At 36.8% G+C, this 10774-nt stretch overlaps 1 protein-coding gene across 1 annotated transcript in view; it reads right to left on the bottom strand.

Annotated features, from left to right (window-relative positions):
• Positions 1-8524: 8524 nt before the first annotated feature.
• The window catches only part of GRIN3B (glutamate ionotropic receptor NMDA type subunit 3B), a 31583-nt gene continuing 29333 nt past the window's right edge, over positions 8525-10774 (bottom strand). The window contains exon 9 of the mRNA XM_072404791.1: positions 8525-9554. Within this exon, the coding sequence (XP_072260892.1) occupies positions 9254-9554 (301 nt within the window). The 3' untranslated portion in view covers positions 8525-9253. The remainder of the gene's footprint in view (positions 9555-10774) is intronic.

Here is a 10774-nt window from a genome sequence, read left to right as displayed (position 1 = left end):
ATCGTGCCAACTCTTGTCACCTTCTCACCAAGCGGTTTGGTGATAGTCTTGAAGCCCAGTCTAGTCTTGTGTAGGTCTACAATCTTGTCCCTGACATCTTTGGACAGCTCTTTGGTCTTGGCCATGGCGGCTAGTTTGAAATCTGATTGATTGCTTCTGTGGACAGGTGTCTTTTTTATACAGGTACTGTAACAAGCTTGGATTGGAAGCACTCCTTTACAGAGGGTGCTCCTAATCTCAGCTTATTACTTGCATACAGGGAAGACACCTGGGAGCATGAAATCTTGCTGCTTGATAGGGTATCAAATACTTATTTCACTCTTTACAATGATTTCACTGTTTTTTTTTTTTTTACAAAGCTCAGACTTAAGACTGGTCTTTTCCTTGTCAGAGGGCAAACATATAAAATCAGTAGGGGATCAAATACTTTTCCCTCACTGTACATCAAATAATTGTGTTTTCAAATAAGCATTTTAATTTCAGGTTCCTCTGGAGGCTGTACCAAAAGTATATTTACCAGTATTGTTGGCCTTGCTAAAAGGGATCTTTCCTGTTAACGAGTTACCATGCTTTGTTGTGCACTATTTGTGTGGGCGTCATCTTTGCAAAGGCTAGGCTTTGCATCTTTATATGAAAGAATCCAACAGGGAGTATGCAACAGTATGCACTGCGGTAGCAACATCAAATTGCACCCCAACTCTCCTAAGGCTAGCAGACGGTAGTACCTTGGATCTAACACTGCAGATATATGCAGCAGTTCCACTGCATCCCCATATACTAGAAAATACATTTCCCCTTGTATAGAATTTGGGGGGGATTTTTTTTTGGGGGGAGGGGGGGGATTGATACTGTTTGAGAACACATTGCATTTCTAAATCTTCCATATTAAATTGTTGGGGGGTGGCTCTTCTGCAGGCTCTTGTAACTCTTTATTGACCAAGACAAATTCTGCATTTGTTTCTTTTTGCAAAGCTTACTCCAGAAGTTAATGAATGTCTGAGCTTCATAAAGGGTTAGTGGGTTTTTTTTTTGTTCTTTCCTTTGTTTGTGATTACAGTAACTGACACCATGCTGCCTATAAATATGTTGAGACAAACATCTGTCCTAATTGCATTTAATAAATAATGTACCTGTTCCGACTTGCATACCAATTCAAGTTAAGAGCAAACCTATAGTCCCTTTCTTGTATGTAACCCGGGGACATATATATATATATATATATAATTACACACCAGACCAGGTGTTCTCAGACCATATATATATACATTTTTATTTTATACACTTTGCCTCTTTATTAGGTATAACTCCTTGGTACCGAATTGGGCCTTTTTCTCTGTTGGAATAGGGCATAATGACTTTGGAGGTCATTTCAGTAACATTAACTCATTATGTTTAAGAAATGTCACAAAGCTCGAATCATCTCAGACCAGTGTTGGTCACACTGTTATAAAGAAATGGACATTGTCAGCTACAATACTAAGGTAGGCTGTGGCATTTAAATAATGCTTATTTGGCTCTAATGTGCCCAATGTTTCTTAATAAATGGTCCCAAGCTTTCCCAAGAAAATATCCTCAACACAATTACACCAGAAGCCTGAACCATTGATACAAGGTCGGACCTATGTTTCATGTTGAAGCTGAAAATTCAATCCTACCATCAGATTAACAGCAGAAATTGAGATTTAATAGTGTTTTGTAGCTTCAGTTGCCTGTTCTTGGCGGATGAAAGTGACACCCAGTATGTTCCCCTGCTGCTGGAGCTGTTTCTGCTTCAAGGTTCGATGTGTTGTGCATTATGGGAATGGTATTTACCTATCTATTTTAACCAGTCTGGTCGTTCTCCTCAGTTCTGCTATCAACAAGGTGTTTTTGCCCAGAGAACTAACCCTCACTGGAAATTTTACCAATTTTGCACAATTCTCTGTAAACCCTAGAAATGTGCATGGATATACCAGCAATTCAACAGGTGTTCTCAGACCAGTCCATCTTGAATGATCAACCATGCCACATGCTTGAACTTCAGCAGGTCTTCTTGACGATGTCTGCATGCCTTAATGCCTTGAGTTTGTGCCATGTGATTATTGCATTAACAAGCAGGTAAACGGGCATACCTGATTGTGGCCAGTGATTCATCTGTAGTAAGTGTTTGCTACACTGCTTGCTTCCATGTTAAAAGAAATATATGGTCTCAAAAGCTCCTAAATGCTGATCAAATACAATACAATGACAATGAAACTCCAGGAAAAAAATGATTGGAACAATTACTGAAATTACAATTACGTGAAAACAGAAATCATTATACTTTACTGTGGGAAAAACTGCAAAAATGTTAAAGGGAGAATGGAAGGTCTTCTAGCCATCTAGTCAATGCTTAAATGGAACCCTCTAAATGTTGCAATGTCATGTTCTTTAGGAAAGAAACATTAAAATAACATGGCTTCAGTTTTGGTAATGACACTTGGAGGCAGTTTAGACACCCCCAAATAATATTCCTAAGTATATTTATGTCCTATTCTATTCATTCAGTTATCTTCATTATCTGCTAAGTTTTGGTTTTGTGGGAATGTTTTCCATTTTTTTTTTTTTTTTTTTTTTTTTTTTAGGATATCAGGTTATCATGGGCACAACATTGTATTGTGATCAACTGTAAATAAGATGTTTTTGCTAATATGCATGCTTGCATAGTTTGCTATATACAGCACATTAAATAAATTGGGTTAGCATTAAGTATATTTGATTTTATGGTTATTCATGTCTAGACCAATGGGGACTCTAACTCCCCAGGTGCTGTACTGAAGTTGAGATGGAAGTCTCTCCTGTCACCACAATGCTTGTCCATTCATATTGTTGCTGACTGCAGGTTCTGCTCTGATCAATGTATGAATAATAACATTTCTCCACTTAAGCTAATCGGTCAAAACAAATGTTATTGGTACTGGCTCAGAGGGCAAACACTGCCTCCCTCTATTACCAAGTGCTCCCCTGACCAGGTATGTGGTATACTTGGAAAGGTTTTAAATGGCAGCTGTCAACATTTCTTGCATGGCAAGTTGACTATATTGTACTCTGTATTGCAGAAAGCACATTTAATCTGTTTTTAGCTGGTCCTACTAGAAACAATACATGAAAACAGACTACCACTTTATAGAGCATTTATGTTCCCACATACACAGAAAGGCTGATTTATAAAAATAGTGCAAAAGAAATACTTTATTTTTATTTTTTTTTTAAATTATAACTGAGCATTGTCAGCTATACATAAAATTTTACAGATGCACTGGTCTGTGAAAGAAAATACCTAAAGTAATAACAATGATACCTGGAGTCTAAAATTGTTTTTTTATACCAGGATTTTTTTTTCTTTGCATCTCTTTACCAAAAATTTAATAAATTGACTAAATTGTTTGTAAATGTGGCTCATAACTTTACAGGTAAATGATCATAACCTGATACACAGAATGCTTATACAAACAAATAAAAGATGGCATGAGCAGACATGCATTGTATATGTTGATTTTACAGGATGGGCTTCAAGAGTATTCTACGCATACATGATGACCATTCTGAAATATCAACTTACTCATTTATTCATGTGTATACTGTTGGTTTTGGCATTACTTCTTTGCCTTGACCAATATTATTGCATGCAGGTTTCAGTCCGACTGGCAACTACAGTCCACTCCTTGAGTTCTTTAAAAGTGACTATGACTTACTGATCACATTGGCAGGTAGAGCCATATCTTCAACAGCCCAAACAAATGTTTAGAAGGCAGGCACATTTTTAGAATGTATTCATCCACAAGGCTTCACTCAACACCAAGGTTTAGTAGTTGGTGCATTTTTTTTTTCCATGGGCATTGAGCCCAAACGACCTAAACAGGTTAAGATATAGAACATCCATCTTTCCTTTGCTGTCTGGCTGCTGTTCAGAACTTTCATTCATAGTTGTAGGAAAAGGGTTGCTATACATACTACATGACCACGTGTTTTGCAGGTGAAAATAGCTCACACATACATTGTGTGCAAAAAAGCCCTGGAAAACCTCCATTCCCAGTAAAGGATCAAAGCGAGACAGAAGTACGATGTCAGGCTATGACGGTTAGATAGACAAAGATTTGTTTAAAGCTTGTGCTCAACCAAACCTGGTCGCCAGCAAAATTTACCTACTAGCAATCATTACCATACATATTCATGTGCTTACGAGATTGTAAGCTCTTCGGGGCAGGGTCCTCTCCTCCTGTATCACTGTCTGTATTAGTCTGTCATTTGCAATCCCTATTTAATGTACAGCGCTGCGTAATATGTTGGCGCTATATAAATCCTGTTTATTAATAATAATAATAATAATAATGTGCTGTTTCCTCTGGTTATCTGCCTATATACCCTGAATATAATACCCTTATATGATTACAATAGTTTAAAAAAAGTTGTAGCTTTCTCCAAAGTTGGCACTTATTGTGCAAAAAGAAAATATGAAAATGTTTTTTGAACATGGAATAACATTAAATTTACTATACATTACAATATTTTAACACTACACATCCATGCATATTTTAAAGCCAGTCCTGTTCTATGAAATGTTTGCTCTGCTACATACTAAATAGGGCACTGTGTATTAATTGCAGAGCACTATACCATTAAAACACAACTTGGCCTAAGTTGCCTGTATCCTCACTAATAGAAAACTGATTGTCTATGTTTGCAGTGCACCAGAAAATAAAAAATTAAAGAGTATTTGCTAGTATCAAGAGACCAATACGGATTTGGATCTTTCACTACATTATATAATATATTCTAGTATTGAAAAAGGTACACAACCCCTAAATTAGTATTATTGGAGGACCTTCATTCCAAAATAATAAGGTGTATTTGTCCCTTTGAGATATAAAGAATCCCAAATCGAAAGAAAATGTGTGTGTATGTATGTATGTATGTATATATATATATATATATATATATATATACACACACAGTTAGGTCCATAAATATTTTTACAGAGACAACTTTTTTCTAATTTTGGTTCTGTACATTCCCACAATTAATTTTAAATGAAACAACTCAGATGCAGTTGAACTGCAGACTTTCCGCTTTAATTCAGTGAGCTGAATGAAAAGATTGCATAAAAATGTGAGGAACTGAAGCCTTTTTTTTACGCAATCATTCCATTTCAGGGGCTCAAAAGTAATTGGACATTTGACTCAAAGGCAATTCCATAGGCTGGTGTGGGCGATTCCTTTGTTATGTCATTATCAACTCGGCAACGCCAAACAACCTGGACATCCACAGAAGACAACAGATGTGAATGATTGCAGAATCATTTCCATGGTGAAGAGAAACCCCTTCACAACAGCCAACCAAGTGAACAACACTCTCCAGGAAGTAGGCATATCGATATCCCAGTCTACCATAAAGAGAAGACTGGATAAAAGTAAATACAGAGGGTGCACTGCAAGGTGCAAGCCACTCATAAGCCTCAAGAATAGAAAGGCTAGATTGGACAAATAAAACCAAGATCAACCTTTACCAGAATGATGGCAAGAAAAAAGTATGGAGAAGGCGTGGAACAGCTCATGACCCAAAGCATACCACATCATCTATAAAACATAGTGGAGGCAGTGTGATGGCTTGGGTGTACATGGTTGCCAGTAGCACTGGGACACTAGTGTTTATATCAATGATGTGACAAAAGACTGAAGCAGCTGAATGAATCCTGAGGTGTTCAGAGACATTAGTTTGTTCCATCTGAAAGAAAAGCCCCAATGGATAATCAAAAAGGAGTGGACTCCTATTTGACCAGCCTGTGATTACATATCGTGTATCTGGGAGAAGAAGAAGAGGGGGAGGGAGAGCCAGGCTTTTGAAGGGGAACCAGAGTTAAATTTAAAAACAAAAAATGTTATTGTTCCAACAACATAATTTAAAAGTCTCTATAAATAAATCCTAGGCTAACATATAACCACTAGCTTTCGAAAATAAATAGCAATATTTAGTATCATGATCGCCCTTCTGCAAGAGCCCAATCAGGGTGTTCGGTGCAGCTGGGGGCTTGTGGCATTTAGGTACATACATCTGTCCACAACCAATGTCAGCTTCCTGACCTTTGGCAAAATAAACTACATTTGGAAATCCTATTACTTTGAGACCCTGTTAGTGGATTTCACTGGTTAGCTGCAGCACACTTCTGAGGCTTTGTCTATGACTAAGCATGTTTACTAAATTAAGAGCACACACTCTCCCCTCTATGTGGTGGCGCTGTCACTGATGCCTCCATATTCCTCTTCCTACAGCATATCTTCATTTTTCAGTAATTCTGATTACCAATTTACTGCTGCTGTAATCCTAGTGTTCAGGGCATAGCTTCCCTGAAACCCACCACCTTCTACTTCTCCTCTACCCCCCCCCCCCCAATCCCAATCCTAAATGGTAAGAGCTATAAGTTAAAGGATACAGATAAGATTCCTTTAAAACCTTCTGCCTCTGCTATGCTATCCTCAATCATTTTAGGAAGGCTCTCCAATGGCTTTCTGCCACTCCTAGGAACCTAACAAATTGTTTAAGTCCTTCTCTTCTTTTATTACAAATCGTTTTCTGCCTCTGCAAAGAGACCTTAATATTTATTTATGAAAACCCCCTCCAATTGTTGTACTTCAAGTCACATAAAATGGGCCCTGAACACAGCTGTACACATTACCCACCTTTAAAATAATACGTAGTTCTTGAGATATTTGGTGTTCTTCTCATATCATTTTAATACATTTTGCATCTTTAGTGACTACTCTGGACCATGAAAAAAACACCAGAATTTATTCCAGTGTGATCTCAATAGTGCTCAGATGGTCAATGGTGCTCCAGGTTCAGCTTAAACATTAATATTGGTATGTGTTTGGCCAAACAGCTCTACAACTGAACGTGGTTCAAGCAACACTGGTGGATTCTAACTAGATGGAAACCAGGCTTTCCTAAAAAATTGTATATGGTGGCCTTCAGAAATTGGGTAAAACCAGATTTGTGGGACAGGTCTTGTTTTTCAATAAATGGTCAATGCTAACAATAAACCTAGGTGAATGTTCCCTTTTTCTCCTAAGCATGTGTGGAGCATTTGATACTATTTACTATAGGACATTGTTGTCTGGAGAGTCCCAATAGCTTGCGATCCCTATTAGTGACTTTTTTTGTATTTTAAAATACAGGGTACATCCCTGACACTAGATTCACAAAGGCAAATTGATTTCTAAAAAGAAAGACTGGAAAACCATGACACTTCATGTAAAAACTGAATTTGGTTACACCCCTGCTATCACTTGTGCCTCCCATGTGTTCCTTAGGTTTATTTAATACCTTTGCTGTTGCATAATTTGGAGTACAATAACCAAGTTAGCACCACCAACTGTGTCGCTAAAAAACAATTCTAAAAAACAATTTTGCATGTATGAAAAACAATCCTATACTACCATTCAGTCTGCCAACACAACCTGCCAGGGTCTTCACTGCTGCTTCCCTAAATAATAGGTCCATTTTGTTCTCTGCATTTCTATCACCACATTTGGCTGTCTACCTAGAACATCTAGCAGAATTAGGTGACAGTTTCTCATTTAATGGTTCCAGTATAATATAAGTTACCAATGTGGGGCAGGGATTTGGATCAGGAGTAGCTTAAGTTTCTTGATCTGCATGCAGGTTCCAGATCAGCATCCTAAAACATTGACTCCAGGGTCAGCTAAGTAAAAAGCATTATTAAAAGGAGTTCAGCCATTGCAGTCTTCATGTTTTTCTTACTCTAGGTCTGAGTTCTGTGTAATCCCATATAACCACAGTATGTATACGATCAGTAGAAGACATTAGGAATGCACTAATTAAAGATGGTGCTTTGGAACTGGTGGAGGCAATAAAGTGGGAGTGGGTGCTTCAGCATCAAAACTGTTCTAGAATTACAAGAGAACCAACAAAAAAGGGGTGGGCTGGCGCAATTTAGCTATTATTGGATGAGGGATGTTATATCTGGTAGGTTATGTTCTATGTATGCATCTAAATGCTTAAAGCTGATTTTTGGCTAATGAAAGACAGATTATTACAGCTTTTTATTCTTACTTATATTATAGGCAGTGTAAGTACTTAACTATCACTTGGTATCAGTGTCCTGCAGTTACTGTACAGCAGAGCTCAAATTAGGGAGAGAATAAAGAAAAGGAGCCAATCAGGGGACAAGTGTTACTTAACTAAAGCTGTGATGAGATGTATAAATCTTAAAATTGAATGGAAAGTACTACAAATCATTTCACAGGCAAAACAACTCCCTTGAATGTATTTCATCTGTGTGTATAGCAGTTTACCTGGAGTTTAACGTTCACTTGTAATATTGACCAGAGTGTAAGTGGAGGAATGATAAAGTCATATAATATCTGCATGCTATATAACATGCATTTTTTTTTCAGAGCACCAGGAACAAATACGCGGCACTTCTTGTTGGATCATAATATGTCCTTTTTAGGATCCTAAATGCTGGTGACTTTTAGTAACTTTAGAATTTTATTGCATCCTAGTTAACTAATTTATTGATGAGAACAATATGTTTTTATGTCGATTTAAACAAAAGAATTGTAAGGTATACAAGCAATTTACAAAATATTCATAAAATGCTCTCAAATCACCAGCAATGCATTACATTGCCAATAATTCATGTCAATCTGTTACAAAAAAGAAATAAAAATATGTTGTTATACTGTATTCTAGATCTCAGAATTTTTGTTCTAGATATTCAGTTTTTATCCTATGGACATACAACCTAAAATAATCCAAGAAGCAGGTATTGATAGCTATTACAGGAGATTTTCTTCAGCAGTTTGTGTGAAAGGAACAATATCCCGCAGTATAGTCCATTGCGACGATGTGGTGCCATGAATTTGTGACTGGGTTTCAGCAATCATAAAAGTTGAACTATAGAAGAGGACACAAGAAAGTCTTTCTGAAAAGAAATGCAGTGGAAAATCAAATTTTCCCCCAAAGTACAATAATAATATTCTATTCATTATATTGATTTCACATTATTAGTCCATGTTGTACAATATTGCACCAGGTAATTTTTCTGTTTTTATTTGAAGATTATATTAGTTAATCTCCATGTGCCTTGGCATTAATCTTTCAGTGATGAACTGCCTGCAACGCCTCACTGGAAGAACTGAACAATTAGATTGCAAGCTCTTCTACAGAGCTTTTTGTCTAGATGAGTTGCATAGAGATAACAATGTTATGTTCATCATCTGTTCCCCTCTCCTTTTGCCTGACTGTGATTACACGGGGGCTGGAGGATCACCATTAATTCACTTTTTCTCACCAAGGCAGCTCTTAGCTGTTCTTTCATATCCGCTATCTTCTCTTCCAACTCATTTAGCTCCTCCTCTTTGGGGCGGCAGGGTTGTCCGTTATTACATGAACTATCCTTGGCAATCACAGTCTCTAGGTTAAAATGTACTCTTTTCTCTTGGCGGATGGTAGTCCGACCCAGATTGTTCCAGACGGATTGAGGCTTTTTTTTGTCATCCTTCTGAATGTTACAGCTGCAAGAAGATTTAAAAAATGAGATGCCAAGTGTAATGTATAGGATATTATGTAATACAGTAAAATACAGTGAATATTTAGTGGTTCATAATAAACTTCAACAAGCATAGTGTATGTATGTGGTCTCAGAAATTACATAGATAATATATATAAACAATGTGGAAAATATATATGAAACTATATATATATATATATATATATATATATATATATATATATATATAGTGTATATACACACACAAGCAGACAGCTATTATTTGAATATGATGGGAATGATAAGAATGGGTCAGCATTTGGCTGTGATTGGAGGGTTGTTGCAGGAATATGCTGGCAAAACTGCAGTAGCTTGCCCATCCTCTCCTCATCTTCTCACCAAAAAAAAGCAAGCAGAGGGCAAATGACTAGTCATCTGTATTGCTCATAGTTTCCCTGCAAGGACAAGGAGAGCAATAAGCAAAACCATAGTTCTATCATCATATCTTACTCCAAAGCTCTTATGACTAGCAGTCAGAGAACACTGAACACTGCACCAGAAAGTGCTCTGCTATTTTTCAGAAGTAATATAAAAGATAAAAAGTACTTTTATCAGGCTGATGATTAAGCACAAATAACATTTATAAATGCTCCCTTGATCAATGAAAATCTTCACAAGATTACCCGATCTTCAAGTACAACTTTGATTAGACTGAATACTTAGGAAGTATTGAAGCCTAAGTTTCAATTTGACAGCCAGGAACATATGGCAGTCTACAGTATTTTCTCATGGCTGGTATGATTCAGGTTTCCAAGAATCACATCAGTTAAAAGAAACATGATACTGGAAATATGCTTAGTAACATACTCCTGAGAAACTGATTGGAGTGATGTTTAATGACTTAAGTACTGTATTGCCAAAAGAGCCCATTGACTGGTAGGAAGCAGCCTAATTGGGGGCTATTTACCTGAGTGAATGTTATGCTGAGTAGTAAAATTTAAAATACATTAACCAGGAAAAGGTTGTAACCTCCAAACACTCAAACAGTATTTACAATATTAAAAATAACTTTAAGCCAACCCTGTGATATAGCACAAATATTCCAAAAAATAAGAAGAGAGAAAGAGGTTTTTATGGCAAATTTGAATTAAGTGAAAAAGTTTGAATACAAATCAAACAATAATTTATCACCATGTAACAATGAAAGTTTTATTATAATTTCAAACAAATACATGAGGTCGAGAA

Source organism: Pyxicephalus adspersus, chromosome 3, assembly GCF_032062135.1.
Source record: "Pyxicephalus adspersus chromosome 3, UCB_Pads_2.0, whole genome shotgun sequence".
Classification (NCBI taxonomy): Eukaryota; Metazoa; Chordata; class Amphibia; order Anura; family Pyxicephalidae; genus Pyxicephalus; species Pyxicephalus adspersus.
Note: the sequence above shows the minus strand (reverse complement) of the source record. Positions and strands in the feature narration are given on the sequence as shown.